The following is a 23745-nucleotide window of genomic DNA, read 5'->3' as shown; positions in this document are numbered from 1 at the left end:
CATTGTATTGGGGATGTAGCAGACCTAAGTGGTTGGTGTTCTAATACCTTATTGCTTTATATGGAGTGGAGATACGGTAATCCTTTCACCCTGTTCATGAAATAGACAATGCCAGGCGGCCAGAGTTTTTTAGATTGGTTTTAAAACCTGTTGTTCCTGCAGATAAGTGGATCAAGAATCTACATTGCACATTTCTTCTTGGTCAATTGCCAACACTTAGTTGCACACTGCAGGTAAATTGCCCTCACATGAGCACATGTTTCCTTTTGCCCCCGAGTCCTGAATACAGATGCATCTGGAGAGCCGACTCAGGAAACAGGGACTTTGATCAGATCAAATAAATTGCTCCAGTGCCGGGATATTTGGCACTGAGGTTTAACTGGAGCGGCTGGTGAAACATGTCATCTTTCTCACGCGTTAACTGATCAGCTGCCATTTTTTGCACTAGTTAATCAGTTAAAATAATGTTGCATATCTTCTCAGCATTCTTGCTAAATTGCGCGATCTGGTAGTGATCGTCACCAGGGGAGTTGCTAGCTCTGGAAAAGACCCGGGGCTAAGCTGATGTCAGAACTGTTAGGACTGGGGGCTAGCTAGTCTTTTGGCTGTAGCTCCTGAGATTCTATCCGGGGCTACAACCAAAAGATCAGGGGCTATAGCCCCCTTAGCCCCCCCTAGCAACGCCCCTGATCGTCACAGTGTGGAGGCTTGCATGATTATGGCGTGGACATTTGGGAGACATTGCTAAAGTTCTGGTGATCTTCTCTGCAAAAAAAAAAAAAATAGGTATTCTTTTGTAGTTTGGAGAGACTAACCTGTTGTTGATTAATGTAATGTGTTCTGTACAAATTAAGATGGTTTTGTTAAATTGTATTTACTTTGCTCAAGTGGCACTAAATGAAATGGCAATGTTTTAACATTCTGTTGGCAAATTGCGCCCAATTCAATTTTATATGTATTTGGCAGATTTTTTTTTTTTTTTAATGTGTAACATGTGAACAGGCATCGATTACACTTTAAAAAAAGACACATCTATGTAGTCCTTTTACTTATTTATTTAGAATGTATAGCAACGCACACAGCCCTGAGGCATCTAGGCGCTAGTTACAGTACAAGAAGGTAAAAGTTACATGGTTACAATGGCAGTGACTATAGGTTACATGGTTGCATGAGAATTAGAGGAGGGGGGATAGGGGATCAATACCAGTGTGGTACACACGTTATAGGTCTAAGGGGCAAAAGAGCTTAGGTATAGGCCACGAAACAGACTTTGTAAATGCCCAGTAGGCAAATGACAAAGCACCTAGAAGAATATTGACGCAGAGACAACAAGCGTTACAAGCAGGATGTTACTTAAGTTGCATAACAGTCAGACGGATAATCACATACCGGTATGGTGGCGGCAGGGATGCTGGTGCACCATCGGTAAAGCAGGACAAATATAGACCAAGTATGGTATTCATTTAGTTGCAGAACAGTCAGGCAGGTTATCACATACCCGTAAGGCCGCGGCATGGCTGCTGGGCCACATCATTCGACCAGGGCAATTATAGCACGAGGCTAAAAGACAGAGGGGTCGATTCATGGAATTTTGCGCCAAAATCACGCAAAGGCTGCGCGCCGAGAAAGAAACTGCATGAGCCTGTGCACAGAAGAAAAATGCACTCCCTGCATATGCATGGAATTATTAGTGCAAAATAACTGTATTCGCAAAGTCATGGCTGGAACGCCACTGACACGCTCACATGCAAAGCAAGAATCTTCCAGATCAGCTATCTTTACGCACTCCCTCGTGCATGAATACACACACCCTTCATGCAGTGCGTGAGGTCCCTGTCAGCAGGCCTGTGACTCGCGGACCTTGTGCGGGGTCCCCCGTAACTATATCCGGCAACCCGACAACATGCGTATAAAAAATCATAACTCTGCAATAACTCAGGACATCTGCATGCGAACCCATGTAAAACATTCCTGCATCCTGCTACACTGCTTACGCTCACCCCTAAATTACATCAGAACCCAGATTGAGTACATGCACCCCAAAATCCGACATGCAACCCCACATGCACACTGAAAATCTTTGGCGTGACTTTGGGCGGCGGATCAAATGAAGGATTTGCGTGGCCATTTCCTGCAGGCCGTCCCTTGGAACACCTACTTTATTTGCAAGTTCTTTCCCATTTTTGCCAAGGACCTCGACGGCTCGCACAGCTGTGCAAAGCCAGCACGAAATCCACGCAATTATAGGGAAAGTACTGCACATTCGGTTCCATGAATCGATGAAGGCGGATTTGCGTGCAGTTGCGTGCGCAAGTTCCCTACTTTTCGCAAAGATAATTCCATGAATTAGGGCCATATTTGGGAAAGTTGTTTGTAAAATATCAAGCATGACGGGTGCAATATTCCATCTGGAGCAATTTATCACCGTTATTATTGCATTTTGGAATTTAGCTTTGCTGCAAGCTAATACCACATCAGAGAAATTAAAAGATAACTAATATTAATTTTCAATACCCATATCAATTCATGTAGTCCAGTCCATGGTATTGTATGATCTAAGTGATAATATTGCTGTAATCTGAACACTGCAAATGTAGGAGATAGTGGGAAGACGTGTTTTCACAGCAGGCAAAACTAAGTATATAGGAACTGTGATCGTCTAATGTCATGGAAACTAAGGTACTTCCATGGGCCTTAGTCAGAGGGAGAAGACATAGATGTTTCAAGAGGCCAAATTTGAGTTGGTGTCTAGAGGTCAAGTGAATGGTCTGAGAGTGAACCAACTTCACATGTGTACGTCAGAAAGAGAAGCTTTGTAATCCCATAGTATTAATGTTGTGTTTACAAGACTAACAGGTGCGCATGTATTCACACGGACAGCATGGTTCCTGACACATTGTCACTGGGAACATGTGTTATCATATCATATTAAAAGGAAACATTCAAACTGCCCCCCTCATTTGCACGGGGCACATGCCAGACAGATGAGGAACCGTTCTTTTTGCAATGTATACAATCGAGATTACTGGGTGAACATTTGGTATTATAGATAATCCCTAATGTTAAAGTATGGCTCCCATAGGGGCACACGACACATGCACTTTTTGAGCACGAGCCAAGCTTGGTTTTGTGTTGCCCTTGTAAATTGTAACGTTGGGGTGAATAGGACAAGGACAAATCAGTTGTGAGAAATAGAGGGTGGAAAACAAAGCAACATCCACGTCCATCCCAATAAAATAACTAGGTTCCAGTGCAACCAGTGGTCGTGCATCTGGCTGCACTACAAGCGCTTGATGCTCGGGGGCTTCGTCTAAGTCTTAGCTTTGACATTCTTGCAAAGTACTTGTGTCAAAATTATCTGTTCTCTAGGCATGGTAGATCAAATTCTCAGGACGGGCATCCTGGCCGGTTCTCGCTCATGTGCTGGTGCATCTTTACTGCGACCGGGCTTCAAGTCAGAGCTTGTGCGTAGGACACACTGACTGGGACCACAGCATTGCCAAGGACAGCAATGAACTTTAATCCTCTTCCATCGGGATCACCAAGGCAAACATCAATGACAAAACGGACACACAACATAGACCTTGCAGCATTGGAAACTGGCCCCTGTCGAGAGGCATCCTGAGGTTGTTGAAAGTTGAATTCAGTGTCCATCTCCACCAAGCTGCTCAGAGAGGCCTGGACCTGGGAATGGAGAGAGAGAGCTGTTCCATGTGGAGACACACACCAGCAGTCACATTGAGGGAGAAGATAAACCATATTTAAGGTGGCCTCAACAGGATACATCTCTATATTACAATGGGTATTCTGAGCATTTCAAATACAGCAGTTGGTGAGCCTGAAACATGTGAGGCATTGGATGATGTGTGAATACAGATTAACGCTGGTGACTGAGGAGATCTTTTGACTTTAGAGAAGAATGCAGGCACTTTCTGAGTAGCAACATTGGCAGTAAATAATGGAGGCAGAAGGCAAGGATTTCATGCATCCACTGATAGGACCGGAAAAGGCCTGGTGGAATGTTTCCAGAAGCCAGTGCAGCAAAACGTGCACTGACAACATGATGCAGTTGTCAACGGTTTATAGTGACTTTTTCAACAGTCACTATTTCGAAATACCAAGATGTGGAACCAAAAGTGCCGAAAAAAAAGTTTTCAAATGCCTTTTTTTAATTTTATTTTTTTGGGGGGGGATTCCCCCCCAAACCTCTGTTTTTTTTAAAAAAACATCTTTTTTTTGCTAACTAAACAAAACTAAACCCTATAAAATAAAAAACAATACATTTGAAAAAAAAATATCGCCACTTTTGTTTTGACATATTGGTATGTCGAAAAAATGATGTTTTCGACATATTGACTGGATACCGTTGTCAACAACTAGAGGCTAGTGCAGCAGAATCCTGCAGAGGTGGTGGTGCCCAAATGGGAGTATCACACATCCTCTTTGAATCTTCACCAGCAGAGCTATCTCTCAACCTTCCGCATGACCCAATAGCTGGTCCAGCACAACCTGAACCTTTGGCAGCATCGACTGGAAGGGCCACTTTACCCCTATTAGCAGAGCAGCATCCTGTTGGTGGTGGTAGAATTCAGGGTGTGGTGCTATTTGGGTAGGATAAGGGAGTCACAGTTAGGAGGAATGCAGCTACATAGTGGTTGCCTTGCGAGAACTGTGTGGGTGTGTGTATGTTTGATGCCAAAATAGTGGTGAATGCCAAGGAAAACACATGCTACAGCACCACCACATCTTCCACTAGATGGCAGGGCAAAAATAAAGTAAAGGGGGCTATGGCCACTGTGAGAGTGCAGAAAAACTATCAGTCACTCCACCTGTTGTTAGAGCCAAATACCTTAAGGCAGAACTTCCAGTTGTGAGCTCTGTACTAGGTCTCGGAAAATAGCACCACTGGTTGAGACAAATAAGTAAGTCAGAACCACCACTTCATCCAATGGTGGTGTTAACCAAACTAAAGCAATTAAGAATGTAAGAACTTGTAGAGGAGGTTCTGGGGCCCTGCTAGTTGTAGATCTTAATATAAGTAGGTGGAAACTCCAATTTGTGTTCATTGTACAAGGAGGTGTTGCTATGGGGGGCATACGGGGCTATAGCCCTGGGTCTTTTGGTTATAGCCCCAGATAGAAGCTCAGGGGATACAACCAAAAGGCTAGCTAGCCAGGGTCCTGACAGTCCCGACATTAGCGTAGCCCCAGATCTTTTCCAGAACTAGCAACACTCCTGCTCAGGGTTATGCTGTGCTCGTTTTTAGAGTCAAATACATTGAGGATAAAGGAGGAACTAAAGACTTAATTTGCAATACAATCAACCGCTACGGTCAGAGTCAAAGCCACCAACGCCATTCTCCATGCTGCTCCACTCATGTGACTGTAACTGGTTTGCACACAATCATATAAGCATTGGGTGTGTGATCTTTAAAGTGGTCCTCCCACTATAGTATTCAGTGATATGATGCCTGTTAATTTTGATAAAAGTAAGCCATCTCACATGTGTGCCATTGAGGTGTCTTCCTGGGTCTGAGACAATTGCCCGAGCAGTACTGAAAATATTGTTCACCCCAAATACTATCCAGGGGGTAACTTAGACTTTAAACAATACTTCAAAAAAGTACACTGACCACTTGACATGCCAGGATTGCAGTGGGTCTCAAGCCTAGCACAGATTGCACATATCAAAAACATAGGCTAAACTATCTGGTCTATAGTGCCCTGCTGAGTTTTCATGAGGACCCTGATGCATATAGCAAGACAGACTGTGGATGAGTCTGCCCCACAGCATCCAATGTTTTTCCACTCTTCAAAGGTTCACATTGGTACTACCTGAACTAGTTTCAGGAATTGTGGTGAATTAGTGTATGTTGTCCAATAAAACATGTTGTAGTAGTGGTGGTGAAAATAGAGGAGGGTGCTTACTTTTTGTAATTACTCAATCAGCTTGTTTTGAGGCAAGGGAGAGATTTTGGTAGTTTACCGTAACTGTGTGGTGCTCCCATTGCAGTTCATGTTACTCAACGCGTGTTGGGGCTTTGTCACACTAAACGGCCATTCCAATAATTGCTTCTGATAACAAAGAGATGTGTTAAAGTATTTTCAATGTCCCACAGGGAGAAAAAGCCACATTTGCAGAGTGCAATGCTCAATAACCTGCCTATCACCGGCTTCCTCCTACTCGCAGCTCTGGCATCTTGAGAAGGGTGCAAGTTCCCCTTGAGCGAATGGCCCCGTTCTACCACAAAGGTGGCCCTTGCCTCGTGCCTGCCATTGTTTCTGCAATGAAGCATTATATAACACCATGATCCTAGCAAATGGAACTCTCTCTTTAAACACTGACTAGTAGGATCTAGTAGGATCTAGCAGGATCCATTACCGGCTGAAGAACGGTAGGTTGTGTTTCACGCTCTGTGTTATATATTCTACAAATAGCTTTGTCCTTGCGCCAAGAAAAGAGACCTGCGAGAGGCCTGCCAGCTTCCTTTGCATTTAGGCTGCATAGAACGCGGGCAGCCCCTTCGCCTTGTACCGACATGCATCGCTCGTCAGTTTCAGCTGCCAGTATGTTTACATCTAACACAAAAGAGGGACAATCAAGTCCAATCTTGGGTAGTAGGCCACCCGATATTTGAAAGGATGTTCCAGACCCCCTATTATGATGCATTGCGGATATAAAGCTGGATAAATTGAACAGCATACTAAGGCTGTCCATTTATTGACTGGCTAGCAGACACATGTCCACAGGATCACAATTAGTATGATTGCTGCATCGGTGCAGTGCGTTTCTGAGCCATGTGGCGATGCAGAGAACGTGTTCTGTTTTCAGCTTCACGCAGGGAACGAAACCAACAACCAATTGGAAACACAAGCGAAAGCATATTCTCTGAGATCCATAAAGAACGAGGAGTTAATGAAAAGACATTTTACAACAACAAAACACACACGCACATAAAAGGCAATTATAGTAGACATGTTGAGAGTGCGACTGTTATTTTTTCTCTTAGACAAATTCTAAATAATAATAAAAGTTTAAAAAAACAACAAATAAATGAGCTCACAGCTTGTGGTATCAGAAGGGTTAGGGGATCTTGGTTAAGGAGGAGCTGTTGTCATTTTAAAGCAATAGTTTGGAATTAGGTTTGACGACAAATGTGTACTAGTGTGACAGGGCGGCCCGCCACCAATAACAAAACCCTGGCTCTATAGTAAAAGTTAAAATGTGTTTATTACAATAAATCGGCAGAATGGCTCTCCTGTTTCCTTAATTCTAAGGGACTGGGGATGATTGTCTCTAGGGCCGTCCCTCTCCTATCTCGACTTCCCCAGGCCTATAATGTACCTCCTAGCCCCAGACGTCCCAACCGGGCTGTTAGTCATCAACCGATTGGTAACCCCTATCTGTCTCTCTTTTCACTACGACTACAGGTGTTTTCCCTAAGTCGATGGCTAACTGACTTCCTAGGGAACTTCTCGCTTTCCCTATCCTATCGTTGGTTAGTCTCTGGGAATAGGGAATGGTGCCTTCGTTCACCCTGTGTCAGACACACTCCTTCCACAACCTCTCACACCTCACCCTTGTTTGTACTGATTCCAATGACTGTTCTCCTCCCACCACGGCAGTGTCCCTCCGATCTATCTCTCTGTCTGCCTTCAGTCGTACATCCTTCCCACTCCTATTCTTACTATTGCTTGTAGTCCCAACTATTCCTCTACCTTCGTTGTTCATTGCCCTGCTTCTTTGACGCTACTTCCCCGCCTCCCACTGTTCATCTTGCGCTACAACCACTACCCCATTCTGACTGTTACAGATAAGCTGCTCTGTGTGCAACTCTCACTGTTATAGACCCCAGGGATATGGTGCCCTGTTCACCCTCTGCAGTAGCCCCTGTTTGATCGTCAGGGGCTCTCATGGATATGGTGACCTGCTCACCCTTCCCAAATCCAGGGATATGGTCCTCTGCTCACACTTCTACTACTAACACCCACTATACCACTAATGGGCTTTGCCACTACTCCCACTACCTACATCCTCTAATCCCAACCAGTACTACCTCCACCACTACTACTACCCCACTCTAATACTAATACTCACACCCCTCTCTCTCACACACAAACATTTCACAGACCTTCTCTTCATTAATAGCTTCTACGCTCCAATCACTCTCACCTCCTCTGGCCTCCTGAACGTCCTCCTCCGCTGCCGGTCCTCACCCAACTGCAACCCACATCAGACAACTTCCAAGCTTCCTCTTATATATCCGTCCCCCTCCCTGGATTGGCCACTCACCCTGACAATGACTTACCTTGCTCTTCAGGGGTGTGACAGGGGAGGGCTTGGGAGATTCCATAAGGGCTTCAAGCCCGCCCCCTTTTCTATGCAGCTTTGCTGTATTAGGGATTTTCTCCTGGTGGTCTGGCTCTTCTCTTTTGCTGGTCTGTGAACTTCTTGAAAGGATGTTGTGCAGCGCGACATCCGATCCTGCCATAGCGCCCTTCTGGCAGATAAGGAGCTAATGAGAGGAGTCCTGTGTACACATTCTCTGGCACCCAGGGTTATTGGGGTCGGACTTTCCCCCACCCCTGACAGGGAATGACCAGTGGCCCTGTCACATATGTTATTATGTTGCACTGCTATGGACAGCTGGGTGTCCGTGCATGTGTCAGGTTGTGTGCATGTATGTACTGGGGGTAATCCGCCACTAATGGGGTATCGCATCACATTAATGGTGCCTATGATGAGGTATGACGGATGCCCCCTAACATTTTTGTGAAGTGACTTCACTCCCCCTCACAAATGCATTTAAACACAACGTATTGTGATTGTGCACGAAGATGTGCACGAAGAAGATGGACGACTTTGCCTCATAAAGTGAGTCAGAGGGTGGGCCTCCTCTGCTTCTTGACTTCCGAAGGCCCCCTTTGCCAATCCTGTTTGCATTCTATGTGTCTTGTGTAGGCTTTTTTCAATGGCCATTCCTTTCCAGATTCACATTTCCTGGACAGGTTTGCTTCCTCCAAATGCGGAAAAAAAGTACACTGGGAATGGAGGAGGTGTTGTGTGAGCGATGGGGAATGGGACTAAGGGTGAAGGCTGACCCAGAACGCGAGCCTCCATATTCCCAACTTAATGAAAGATATCTCAGAATACCTCATAAAAACATGATTCGTCAACCAAAAAGAGAACCACGAAGTTAAGGTAGCCTGCAAGTGACAAAACACAGAAGTCATGCAAACAAAATCCTCCATTTCTTACACATGTATTTAAAAAAATAAAATGCACACAATATAACACAATATATGATACTCGCACACATTGATAGTCACTGACCCAGTCAGACATGCAGCTTTTTTTTTTTTTGTTTAGGTGAAAGATACCCCAAGTTCTACAAAAATATCAAATTGTTTTTCCATTTTATAGCTGACATCATGGAATCAATCTAGCCAGTTTTGAAAAGGATGTGGTAAATTGTTATTCACTTTTGTTGTTGTCCTGAAAGAATGTAAATGTTTTACAGCATACTGCACCCGTGGGAATGTTTTCAGATGCAGGAGCTTCCATGTCGTTTTTGCATGAAGAGCAGCAGTCATTGGAGGAATTCAGACAGACAATGGCCACACCAATGCTCCATTCCAGGCGTGTAGCAACAGTGTTTCCCAGTCCAGGACAAAGGTCACCTCACATGAATGTTACATTCTTCCATGGGTCTTCATCAGCTTGACCATCGTCAGCCACAAGTCACCTGAATGGAGGCTTGGGAGCAATGATTGTCTAAGCTTTGCGGATGTGCCCAAAGGAATGAGCAAATGCATTTAGCAAAATAAAAAATAAAAAAACATGAAGAAAACTGTTTCTATTACTGTATTTTCTGCATAACATTACAAAGGCATGTAGTAAACACATTTCTTACAATGCACTTTCCACTCTCCCGCTTCCATGCACTTTTCCCCTTTCCCATACATTTGCACGATCTCAATGTCACTGGGCCTAGTAAGATCGTTGTTTTGTTCTCCCCTGTTCCCCTGCCTTTCCTTGTCGCGCTCTGAAACACTTGTGTACGAGCGCGATACAAATAAAATATCATATCATAATGGTACATACAAAAGAGTCTGTTCATTTCTGACATTGGAGCACAACCTGTTTGCTCCATTCGGTGTTGTTTAAGCATGATGTGATATAATAATTCATTTATAACGTGCCTGTACACGTGTTTCTAGTCGTGACAAGACAAGGGAGGGTATGGAGGGAAAGACCAGACAAAAGATCTTATTAGGCCTTGTGTCATTCAGATCGTGCAAGTGCAACAGCGCTGAAGTGCAGGGGGAAGGGAGAGGCTGAAGTGCCAGGGAAAGGGAAAGTTCGATAAAGACAGTGTTGATCTGAGTAAGAGCAAACAAGGCAGCGCGGCTCTGGGGAAGTGCAAGGAGGCAGGGGACTGTAGAGGATACAGACCATAGTGCGTGATAGACCCACAGACAGTGAGGGGGAGACTGGTCATAGCGCAGCCTGATGCCCAGTGATACTCTGAAGGTATCCAAGACAAGTGGTGCTAAATACATTTGCACAATTTGTAGCACTGGTTCAAATTTTAGATTATCTGGCCCCAGAACTGCTCTTACTGTACAGGAGCTGTGGAATCCTGCCCACAAGAGAGCACTACCATGTTTTTTTAAACACATTTATTTTTCCCCTTGAGCAGTGCTCAATTCTCCCTTCCTTGTTCCTCCTGGGTCTCTGACAATCTTCTACTCAGGCGGAGACTCGGGCGGTGCAGGAAGTGGTCAAGTTCTGCATCACCAGAGAAGGTCTGGGTTGGCTAGGTTGACCAGATTAAAAAAAACTTGAGAGGCCACAGACATAGAAGTAGGACTACAATAAAACTGTAGTCCTACTCCTATGTCGCTGGCCTGTTCCGAGGGGTGCACAGGGGGGTGTGCTCACAGGCGCACTCCTCTCATTGGAGGAGAGCCCCGGGAAGGGGGAGGAAATGGGAGCATGAAAAGCATACACGCCCCCATTTACGGGAGTCGCGCCGGGACCCGATTTCGGGATTTCAAAATCGGGTCCTGGCAAAAACCGGGACTGTAGCCAGCCAGCCTTCCAATCCCCGGACGGTGTTTGGAAAATTAAAAACTCACAGGACCCCGGGTCAGAGGGTGATTTCCCCAGAATGTCCTGGGAAAACCAGGGTGTCTGGTCAGCCTAGGGTTGGCTATCTCCGCAACGGCTTGCCCACTGTGCTATTCAAGGGAGCGTAGGTCCTATTTGTGCACTGCAGAGTTGCTGTAACCGCCTGTTAAAGAGAAAATCTATAATCACAGACCCATATTGTTCCAATTGTGTGATGTTTGGATGTTCAAATGATCTTCTTAAGGCACAATTAACTTATGCGACAACAGTGGGAATGGTTACAAATTAAACAGTGTTATTGAGCATAGTATAACAAAGACATGTTTACATTGTATTTCAATATTGCCTCCCAAAGGTTTCCCTTTAATTGGGTGGTGAGTGGATTTGGGACACGATTAAAAAGGATCTTGTTGCATACTTGAGAACCCTACTGATTTAGGCAGTAGGCTACTGCTTTTTAAGCAGTCCTACCGCCTACAGATTTGGGTGTCAGATCATATTGCTTTTTACAGTGGCAGGTAATTTATGTGACTCTAAGGCAATTCATCTGTCTGTGTGGTGGGCGGGAAAGTGATACATGTGAGTGATGGGCTCAGATCAATCCGCTGACCTGAGAGCTACATGACTCTGCCATGTACTCTGGCCGGGACAGGCCTTAGGTGAACTACCAGTGAAGGCAAGTGGCAGAGCGTACCACCGTCACACAGCATCTGCCTATCAGACTGAGGGGGGTATCACTCTCCATGTTGTTCAGTGTTCAGCCTGCACTGTAGGAATACATATGTACTGCCAGGGCTGCTGCTATAGAGCAGTGGCAAATGTTACCTACCAGCTCTGTGTGATTATGTTCTGTGAAGTTAGGTAAGTGAATTTGGTAGTAATTTACCATTCACATTTTAAACATTTGACCATCTTCCCATGTTGTGCTGTTAGATGGGATGCCAGCAATGTATGTTGTGTAATTTCCTGTGATGTCATTGTTATGCTAAGTATTATTTTTAAAACTCCTACATCTTTTTGGTGACAGAATGTTGGCAAGTATGTTGGTGATGTGTACCGAAGTGCACTCGTCAGTGCCGTGTCTAAATGTTGCAACGTCAATGCTTGCTGTCTCATATGGATTCTTGTTTTCTCTTCCCGCATTCACAGAGGGGGACGAGACCGGCGTCATGGATAACCTGCTCGAGGCCCTGCAGTCAGGCGCTGCATTCAGGGATAGGCGGAAGCGGACGCCGAAAGCTCAGGGTAAGTCTGACTCCAGCAAACGTAAGGTTACGGCAAAGAGAGTCAAAGAAATTACAGCGTTAGCGAAATAACAACACATCTCGCAAAGGCTTTTAACAGCTTTCCCTGAAAGCCGGTCTTTCATCTCTGGTGTGAAATCGCAGCAGGTTGTATCTGTGTGATCACAAGTTTTAACTTGATAACTACATCTTCACATAACTGTGGACCCAGCAGAAAAAAATAGAACAAGGAACCCCACTGACTTTAATGTTACGTTACAATAAAAAAAGAAATGGTTATTTTCAGGTCACTCCAGTTTCTAAGTAGGTCATTTAAAAATGGAAGTATAATTACACGTTTCAGAATTCTGCACCCCGGGTACACCAGGATGGCGTGCCATGCCACAGGGTGGGCAGGTAGTGGGCCGCATATGGATTCACGGCGGTCGGTTTGGCCATGGCTGATTTCAAGGACGCGCGCGTGCTTCAAAGGGAGGACAGGGAGCACGAGGTGGCAGCACTTCTCTGACTGCCTCTGCAGCCCCGCGGCCCAAGCATGCTTTCTCACACGCAGTCTCCGCTTTGGATGGATGCACTCGGCATTGTCATCCATCATTTTCCAGAGAGCAGACTTATTTATGCATACATTTTGAACATATGTTTTGGTCCCATAACTACAAACAAGGCCACAGACGCAAACTATGACTTTTCATATGCATGTTTTACAAAACAATTCATTAGGCTGGATTCCAATGTTAATAACTATTGAGTGACCTGCTTTTATTTTTTTTTAAAAACATTGTCTGCTAGGACGTCTATGAGTTTCCCTGAAAAAATGAAAATATGTTCCATTTCTCACATCCAATGTACTGTGGCAAATATTTTGCATCCTATGTGGCTCCACAAGGCCTGGTCTGCTGTACTGGCTCGAGCATGAGAACAGAGGCATGCCGAGGACAGGCACCATGACTGTGTACCATGCTATGTGATTATACAGAGACGTATACTGCACTCGGCTGCCATGTGCATGCTTTCTTACAGCTCTGGGTCATCTGAAGGACAGGGGTGGAGTTAGCTTGGGTTGGGGTGGAAGCCAGGGAAGGACTGATAGATTTTCTGTTTTGATTGTGCAATTGACATTATGCATGTAGCCTATGTGAGATGTCCATTATGCAAAGCAGGAAACAAAAGTGGCCTAGGGTGCAGCGGTGAGGGGAAGGATGAGTTGGGGATCAGGGAAAGCGGTCTTGGAAGTGCAGGTGGAGGTGGGAGTGTGAAGTGGAAAGTGAAGAAGGCGTTGGGGGGTGCCCTGGATAATGGAATAGGGGGGAGGGGGGATGGAGAGGGTGTTGGCTTTGTGAGGGTCTCCCTTGGAGAGAGTCACCTTGAGGGGAAGTCGATGGAGTGTCAGAGAGCGAGTGAGATCTATTTTGGAAATCCAATACCATAAAGAACAGTACACAACAGGAGTATCACAATGGACACATTTAAGTCTTTGCACATACAATCTCAGAAATACTTTGCAAATGCGCGAGGCTCGGTCTCTCAGAGATGTATGTTGAGATCACGGATGCATGTGTGTCTACACCAGAGGATCGCATGTCCACTGTGCTAGGATTCTTCTGCTGAGAATGTGGTATGTAAATTCCTGGGCGATTCTTGCATTGAATTGATGTTTATTTTGTGGGTTATTCAGCTGTGATGTGTGAGTTGTCCAGTTGTATTGCATGTAGATATTCTCATTGAATTAGTTGAGAGTGATGGTGCAGGGAGTGATGAATGTCCATCCTCATGGGTGAATGTGAGTGTCCATCTGGTGTTGCAGTGCACCGTGTTCGCTGGGGTACCGGTGGACAACGTCGTGGTTACAGTGTCCTATGGGTGAAGTCATTGTGATGCGATGTCTTGAGGCAGCTAAGTGTAGTCAATGGGCAGTGTGCAGTGCCTGGCTCTTAATTAGAGTGGGGAAATACAGGGGAGAGAGACATTATGAGCAGGCACCCACAAGTACAATGTAAACAGTGGAATAAATGGTTTCAGGGAAGGTTTCACAGTAGTGATAACCAGAGTCAAGCCATCAATAGCAGAGTGCTGGTGCAGTCTCCAAGAACCGCTGAACATCAATGTGGTCATGATCTAATATGTCGGAGTGAGTTACAGAAATGACAGTGGAACATCTGAAACTACTAGGGTGGTGATATGGCATTGTATAAAAGCTGATTAACCTCACATTATCTTACCAGTTGGGAGTCAAATCAAAGTAGGGCATCAATAACACAGGGAAACCTAACAGCAGAATCACATTTCAGTATGAATTACATGGTGACGTCTAGGAACAAAAATACAGTAGGAACAGTACATTAGGGTACACATTACATTGGGACACCTGGCTGTAAAATCACAGTGGGATATTGTACATTGGGCACCTGGAGCAAATTGAAAGTAGGGAATACTGAGAGAGCTACGCAGTAATCCTCGATGGCCACACATTGAAGTGCACAGCTCATTTTCCTGAAACATTGGGGAAATGGGGAGCAAAAAGTAGAACATTACACAGCAAGCAGCACTGGTGCCAAATCATAAAAAGGGCATACATGTGCCCAGGCATAAGTATAGTATGGACACCAGGCTCATATCACAGTGGGCAAAATCATTTTAGGGCAATTAGTGACTGATAATGCTGGATGGGATCATAATGGGACAGCCAAGTGCAAGAAAAAGCTGAGCACCTGTGCACACTGTTGCCGGCAACAGTATTGTAGGAGCTTTTGTCCCCTGTGGGTGTACAGTTGCAGTGAGGTTGTGGGGGTGATGATGTGTATTCTGTCGCGGTTGCACATTGTGGTTACTGTGGCTGCCATTTGGCATTTGAGCTTGCATTTGCTGCACTGTGTTCGCAATGAGTAAGCCAGCTGATTTTGTGGATTTAACCTTCTCCAGTTGGTCTTGTTGGTGGCATGCAATGTGAGTGTGGATATAGAACTTAACCATGGGTTGGTCTTTTAGTTAGTTAAGGTGTGTTTAACATCTGTCTCTTTCTGATACATCACATGCTTTTTATGTGTAAATCCGTCCCACATCAGAGAGTATCCTGAAATGGAATGGGTCCTTGACAGTTTTGTGCTAAATCCTGCTCTGTCGAATGCAATACCATCATTGTGTATCTTTGATATTCATTCTAGTGACGGACAAACAGTGCCATTTGCTTATTGGCTACTATGTCCAGCTTCTCTGATTGTGCTGCCATAGTGGTGGTACATTTGTCAGTAGTCCAGAGTGTGTGGTGGGAATGTGTTGTGCATGTTTAGTCCAGAAGGTGGACAGTGCAGTTGGTGTGAGGTACCTTGATGGTGTGATGCTAAATCCATCTCCTATGGATCTACTCTTGTAAGAGCAGCAACTTGATGGGCAGTCCATGGTTGCATTATGTGCTGGCCTCATGGATGAGGATACATCATGCTGTTTGTGCTTTTAGGCAATAGGATGTTCTTCACAAAAGTTATGCCACTCCATTTTGTGCATTTTGCCTTCCCAGGTGGGACTTCTGTGTGGTATCCCGTGCAACTTAATGGTGGGCCCTGGTTGGTGAAGGTGTGTTGAAAAACCGTGATTCTTTTCTTCTCGAGATTAATCACAGGATTCGTAGGTCATGATTGGATCACTGAGTCTCCCCAAATGGTATTGGGTGATCTATTTTCTAATGAATGTGTCTCCACTGCCCTGATGAGCCGAATGGATGAGGCAGCGGTCTTTGAAATATACTATTGTCTTATCTGGTAACCAGAGAGTGATCTTCACTCTGGTGTTGCATGCTTTCTCCCGTCGATGAGTAGGCCTGCAGATGCTCTCTGGATGCATTAGAGTCTCTTCACGGTGATCCGCCACTGCCCAGGTATATGCTGTTGCCATGTTTCATTCTTGATTGAAGCAAGCACATGACTGCAAGAGTAAATGTGGCAATGTGACACTGGACATTTTGGGCCTGGCTAGTCTAGGTAGTAGAAACAGTTTGTATCTTTAGCATTGATATGCTGCTAGCGGGTTAGTCTATAATCCGTCAAAATCCCTACATTCTTGGCCACTTTCCAGGTTAGAGTCATGTATCTATCTTGTAGGCCGTGGGATGGCGCGCGGTCGCGTGGTGCAGATACACAAGGCAAGTAGGGCTATATGTGATATTGTTGATCTGCTGCTTTTTTAGCTCTACACCACCAGACTTTGCGTAGCAACACATCTCTGTCATTAGCCATAGCAAAGGTCCGTTCAGTATTTTACACAGAATGTATGGGCTGATTATGTTTTGTACGAAAAGCTTTAAAAAATATGTTTCTTGTGTTAAAGGGAGAACATGCAGGGGTGCATGTGTTAATTACTTGCTCAAGACAAACCTGAAATGTAGTGAGAATCTGTGCAGAGTATGTCATTTCGGTGAACGATATAAAGTTCATCTTAAAACACTCGTTTATATCATCGAGCAGTGGATGGTTATCGACGTTTTGCTGGTTTTGTATCTTTGAAAACGTTAGGTTTTGCAAGTTGTTTTAGACAAGTGCTCACCATTTGTTGCTAAAAGTGTAATGAATACCTTGTGCTTGGTGTGTTTGCAGTCATGGTTCTTTCAGCTGTGGGGCCCACGAGACTATTCAGCGTGACTCCTCGCTTCAGAGAGATTGTCACTTTTTAACCTCAAGCAACAGTGTGTTTAAAACTGGGCTAAATGCTGATTGGAAAATAATATGTCCACCTTTTAAAATGTATGTCTAAATCTTCAACTGTTTGTTTGTTTATTCCTTTGTTAAGCGCACCAGACTCGTAAGTAAAAGGGCGCAACGACAAGGAAATGCAAGGCTTACATAGTTACGTATACACAGGTTACAGAATTTACATATAGCAAGATGAACAATTTTTTGCATGAATACAGGATATATACAATGTGAACAATAGTACTGAAGCAGAGGTACATGCACTAAGGATATAAAGTTTATATGGTTACAGTTAAGCTTATATAGGCTGCAATATTTACAAAGGAAGGCATATAGCAAGATATACTGTTGTCTTGAATGCAGTATAGTGTCCTCAGGGAGAGGGTGATGGGAGGCTAAGGATTGGAGGCAGTGATGTGTTTTATTAAGTTTTTCCTGAAGAGTGGATATGGTTGGTCAGCCCTCAGCTCCTGGGGCAGTGAATTCCAGTTTTTGGCTGCCTTAACAGTGAAGCCATTACCCCCGATGGTGGTAAGTTTGTATTTGGGGATGTTAAGGCAATTGGTGTTCCCACTTCTAGTTGGTCTGAGAGAAGTTCTCTGTCCCCGCTACAAAGAAAACAATCTAGATAAAAATAGGCACATTACCTACCAGATCCCTTAATGTCATCCCTCCATCCTTAATTCAGCACTCCCTCCACCATCTTCTTGCTATGTCATTCAGTCCAGTCCTCGTCCCTGGTTTATGTTTCCACCTTTGCTTGAAACATTTCCACTGCATTATCCCACCCCTGTACTACAGGTTTGGAGGTGAGGTGGTTTTCCTAAAGATAAAAGCTGGAGGAAAATCTGCCACTTGACCACCACAAAAATCACCAAAATTGGTGTGCATGGTAATTTCACAGAAATCCCCAGGGAGACGTATGGACTCCAAAAAATGGGTACTAACCCTGCCTACCGCCACTTGTAATCCACCATAATTCCACCCGACCAAGTGGCTTTAATGGTAAATCTGTTTGGTGCTATTTCGGAAGATTTACTGCGGAAATAACGCGACACTTTTAATGAGGCCCTCGGTCTTCACGTCACATTCTCTCACCCTGTTGTAAAGGACCAAGTATCTCCGCACTGTTACCAGTGGTGAATTTCATAAGCGTTTTTGTGCCCCAAATGCATTGCTTTCTCTGTGATTTTTTATAAATAAATACATACATGTCCATGCTCGGCTGTGCCCCAAGTCCCCATTTTTGATGATCTTCCACATCGACAGTGTGCCCTCCCACCCCCCCACAGACCCTCTCTCCCCGATTACCAAAATAATCCTTGGCATGATTTGCTCGTCTTGTATAAGGAAAACAATCACTGCTTGAACTGTGCAAAACAGAGCCATGTTAGCACTGATCAACCACTGCAGAAAAGGAAGAGAAATAATGGCACACATTCTGCGACCACTGCTCGGAGACTCCGCACCATTGCGCCTACTCTCTATATTGCATCAGCAGTGCAATTCAGCATTGCGCCAAAATAACGTGCCTGACTGGTTGCATGTGTCAGAGACCGCAATATCGATGGTGTGATGCACCTCTGCATATGTTTGTGCGCAACTTTTCTGAAGTTTTTCAATCTGTCCTTATCTGTCAAGCAATTGGTTTCTAATCACTTACATGACATGCCAGTTTCCTTTTGGTTTATTATAGCATGTGTTGCTCAGCCGTGTTTATTTTTCTGACTGTGTTTTTTGCCTGGCCAGATGTGAGCATGGACCATCAAGAGTTAAGGACATGTATGTTAGCGATAACAAAATGTGATGCACATGTTGCACAGGATGGATACATCTTGATTTATAACTTACAGTCACAGAAATCTAGGTTTTGAAAAATTGATTTGGACCGTATAGGTTACTTCTCCTGAACACATTGCAAACAGCAAAGTTAGACATGTAGGCAGGTCACGTGCTAACGTTGTGCACCATTTGCGCCACTACACATTTGCTTTCAGAATGAACCAAAGATGTCAGTCACTTGATGTGGCAAGATAAAGAGCTTGCAAACCACTCAAGGTTGGTTAATCCAGTTATAGAAAGCAGGGAACATGCTATGAAGGGTCTGATTTACAAAAGCGTTTAACAATAGTGCAAACCCGGCGGGTACAGCCGTTACTACTGAATGCATGTCATCGTTTCATGATCGTGCCTCATGTCTGCTTCCTGGCACCAATTTAATTACATTTTATTTCAGCTTCGCATTTTCTTATCTGACCATCCTATGTTATCAACTGTTGAAGAAGAGCACACTTTAGCCGGACCTCTCCTAGGGCAAGTCGTTCTGTTTTCTAAGCTCCATGGAGTTGTCCAATTCATATCTTAAACATGCTCCTGGGGCCGTTGTGAATCAACACTTGCAACAATAGGTCACTGTTTCGTCATGGTGTGTTGGAACATGCTGTAGTTGGCATTTGATGTTTGCAATTGTTAGGGGAGAGAATGTTCTGCCCCGCCCTGTCCTGCAGAATGGCAACACGCATGTGTCCTAAATTCATCAGTAGCCCTCGGGATAATTCACATCTTGTGCAGCTATATGTTTGTCTAAACACTTCCAGAAGGCTTTTGTCGTACAATAACCGAGTATTTTACAGGGAAATTCCACTTTGTGATTGTGTCATTCCTAAACCCTTGTTGATTTATTTATTTATGTATTTATTTGAACAATTATATAGGGCACACATCCCAGAGGTATTTAGGTGCCTAAAGCGTACGAGATTGGTTACAGGAATACATTTCAACTTAATCAATGAAACACGATTACGAGGTTACAGAGTAGGGTACAGTGCCAACAGCTGGGGAACCCCCATGATTTGCCAACTTGACGTACAGTAAATGTACATGATAGGTAAGGTTTTCATTATTTAGAAACGCATTTACACAGGTTGGCTGGATAAATGAACTCGGCTTTTGCCGTCCTGACGTAGAAGTGGTTGCAACTTCCTTTGCAAAGCAAAGAGGCACAGATACGTGCCCCTCACTGAACTCCATGCTCACCGCAACTCACAAACAAAGGGATGAAGCTGCACAGGTGCGGCCAGTCGTGGACCTTTGCTGCATGTATGTGTTTGTTCCTGCATCCTGGCGTTGATGTAGAGTCCAAAGCAAACCAGGCCCACTCTCGCCTCAGAAGGCTCAACAGGGGCAATGCAAAAGGGGTACAGGACTATGTAATGAATTATATATGGGTGCACTGTATCCATACTGAGATTAGTGAGCCCTCCGCAGGTGAGCCTGTGGTCTTCAAGGGGTACCATGAAAATGTTCCAATATAAATATGTAGGTTGCATCACCAGCATTGCTGGAAACGGGAAACATTTGCTGAGGAAACTCTCTCATCACTGGAAGGGCGGGGCAATGTGGAGAGGAGGCAGGGCTGAGGGCGTGGTTCAGGCCCAGGTCACGCAATGCAATACCTCTTCATAGAACCCAATCCTGGTGATTTGCATCAAAGCAAAGAGCACTATGGGAACATAAGTATGTCCAGAATTTTACATTTGAAGCATGTCTTATTGTGATTCAGTAAGAACCCTTTTGAGTGAATAATGGAAGTTGTGCTCTGCAGTTTTAATTGGTCACACTACTCACCCTAAGAAGAACATGTCTCTACATTGCAGTAACTATGTCAGGATTTGGCTGTTTCTGTATTCAGTTGCCCATGCAGAGTCTATTGAAAGTTTAGGTTTGTTGAAACGTGGGTTGCTCGGACATGTGATACCTTGGCTTCAGGACAGACCTTAGCTGGGAGTAACCTGTTCTGAATCCAACCTGCACAGACCACGTTCAGAAGACTCGGTAATGGACTTTAACAGGAGATGGTAATTGAGGAATAACGCCACATTCGGATTTCAAGGGCTCATGTGTGCAGTGTATGAATGTCCGCTAGCGAGCAGTAATTACCTTCATTACTCCCCATTAAAACATAGTTTTGAGGTTGCCCTGATAGTCAGTGAAAGAGGGCACTTTTATAGTGGTAATTATTGTGCAAATCACTGACACAAAATGGGTGTTGCGTTGGGGCAAGAGTTAGCTGTCACTGCCCTCTATTGCCTCTGAATATTGCTCCTGCTCCTAGACGGTGCTCAGGCTTGGACTGGCCTACGGGGCAAGAGACAAATGCCGAAAGGCCGCCCCAACATGCAGGTGTGAACCTTTTGGGTCCAAGTGGTCCCTTTTTTGAGTGAATGCACTGTGAAGCTGATCCTTCGGATGCCTGTTACTGACCAAATGTGCTTTAAAATGCAAGATTTGCACAATATTATGGCAGGAACATTAACAAATTGCCATTTGCAATAGTGGGACACTTTTTGATTGATACCAGAGCCGGTTTTATGCCCCTGACTAACCTTGGTCTTGTCAACAAGGCTAGGTTATTTTATATGTAATTTATTATGCAAAGGCCCACCGAAATACATGAGCACACCCTAAAAATTGTGATCCCTGAAACTGAAGATATGAATCATGGCTTACTAAAGTGCCATTAACAGAAAAACCCAACTGAACACTCAGACTAAGGATATACTTTAGAAGTCTAGTATCTAGGCAGCAGACATTAATCAGAGGTTTGACAGTACATGATGTGCTTGCAACCGCAGGCAAATCTGTATACATTTCTAGCAAGCGGCAGCTATCCCAAGGTGCCACAATAACTTCAGAGCGCTTGCAGTAAGAAATGGGGAGGTACAGCCAAGATGTGAGAATGTTCCGATGTATATCTGTGTGTTTATGTATCTCAAACTTTGCTTTTCTGTAAATTGTTGCCATCGCTGCCAGTTTCTGCCTGCGTAGAATTAATTGTAACAGCGGTTAATAGCTACCCATTGACATCTGCAACACTTCCTCTGTTTCATGGGTGCCTGGTAACTTCTGAAGCGCACACGCACTTCCCAAGCTCTCCCACTAATAGTTGTGATGCCAGAAACAAATTGCATGACCACTGCACGTGTACACCCAGGAAAACACGGCTGATGTGAATCCACATGTGGTCATCTCCTCACAATAGGATGTTTCTCAGCATTTATTAGAAACATCGTTTGGTTGCTCTTTGGAACACGACTTCCTCTTAGCGTTGGTCAAAGCACAGCAGGCAGGCTGCCACCCTTGGAGAAAACCAGGGAAAGATACATGACTCGTTTGTTCCCATTTTCATTTATCATCTAACACTAGGCTGTTCAACATCTGAACCTGTTCTAGGTAGAGCTGTCTACTCTCATTAACAAAATATCAATTCACGTTGAAGCGGTAGACATATAGAGAAGCCAAACATTGAATGGGAAGGGCGATGCAAACATCCACTTATACTGTGCAGCTGAATTCATCTAAATGTGGAGGGCTTCCACTTTCACTTCTATCAGTCAGAAAATAAAGACATTGAAACTGTTGTTATCCTATATGTTTAATTGAAACAACCCTCAATGTTATTGGGTTGTATATAGGCCCTTATCACAGAACCTTTACATTTTAAGGAAAATAGGGGACATATGTTTGAACATCACTCATGTAGTGCCCCAGCTCAACCAACAACATGGCACTTCAGGGATCTTCCTTACTTCTTTGGCCCTGAATTGAGCTGTTTACAGTAAACTGTTGAATGTTGTGATCATACAGCTCAATGGAATGTTATTTTCCATAAGGATTGTATTAGCCTCTAATTAACTTTATAGGAGTGTCTCCTGATTCCGACTTACTACATTATGTAACAATGACTCAAGAAGTAAAGGACAGTACCAAGAATAGACAACTCATTGGGCCTTATTATAAGTTTTGCGGTAGCCTTGCCGGTAAAACCGGCAGGCTGCCACCAAACTGTTTCTCGTACTGTCTGGGGCAAACCATTGCTTTAACCTTTCTAAGGCTCTTTGCCTTCTCACCCCGGTGTAGGTTAAATTAATTCTTGCCCCCGCCTTGGGCTATATGATGTGTCAGCACCTTTTGGGCCCTTTACATCCTCGCCGTGGTTTGGGGTATATGGGTTCTCTCCCCCTCACATGATATCTGATGCCTCAGTCCCTCTTGGCCCTGTCACATTCTCACCCCACCATGATGATGGGTGAGATATGTGGGTTCTCTCCACACTCACGCTATCTAATGCCTCAAACCCTCTTGGGCCTGTCACTTTATCACCCGGCTTGGGATATGTGGAATTTTGACCCTAGTCTCGAGCTATCAAATCCCTCCGCTCCTCCTGGGTCTGTCGATTTCTCACCCCTGTTTGGGTGGTATATCCGTGTTGGTTTGCCGTCTCCCTGGTTCCCCCAACATACTGGCTCATTGTGGTGACGTTCCTCTGGGGAGGCGGCGGCATGGTTCCGGCTTCTTTCTGTTCCACAACATCGTTGTGCAACTAATCTAGCACTGTCCCTTAAAAAAAGTACTATGCTGTCCCTTGGGAATAAAAATAACCCCAGGCAGAAGTGTTGTGCTGCCTATCTAAAAGGGAGATAGGGAGAACAATATCACACCACTAAACTCAAGAATGAATGAATCAGACATAACTCATATGTTGCTTACAAGTCTGTCTGTAAATTAACCCACTGTGCTTGTGTCCTGTAAAACAGACCCCACACTGCCAACGAGCAAAAACATGTTAAACCTACTAAGGTAGAAATAATTGGCGCAAAAATTGTAGCTAAAACCCCAAAGTAAAA

General features: G+C 44.5%; 1 protein-coding gene across 4 annotated transcripts in view; it reads left to right on the top strand.

Moving 5' to 3' along the window:
* The window catches only part of DIAPH2 (diaphanous related formin 2), a 5141990-nt gene that overhangs the window by 4094884 nt on the left and 1023361 nt on the right, over positions 1–23745 (top strand). For all 4 annotated transcript variants that reach the window (XM_069612994.1, XM_069612992.1, XM_069612991.1 and 1 more), the window contains one exon: positions 12283–12378. In XM_069612994.1, coding sequence (XP_069469095.1) covers positions 12283–12378 — 96 coding nt within the window. The remainder of the gene's footprint in view (positions 1–12282; positions 12379–23745) is intronic.

The sequence above is a fragment of the Ambystoma mexicanum genome, chromosome 5p (assembly GCF_040938575.1).
Source record: "Ambystoma mexicanum isolate Mex_15411 chromosome 5p, UKY_AmexF1_1, whole genome shotgun sequence".
Lineage (NCBI taxonomy): Eukaryota > Metazoa > Chordata > Amphibia > Caudata > Ambystomatidae > Ambystoma > Ambystoma mexicanum.
This window is presented reverse-complemented; position numbering and strand designations above follow the sequence as displayed.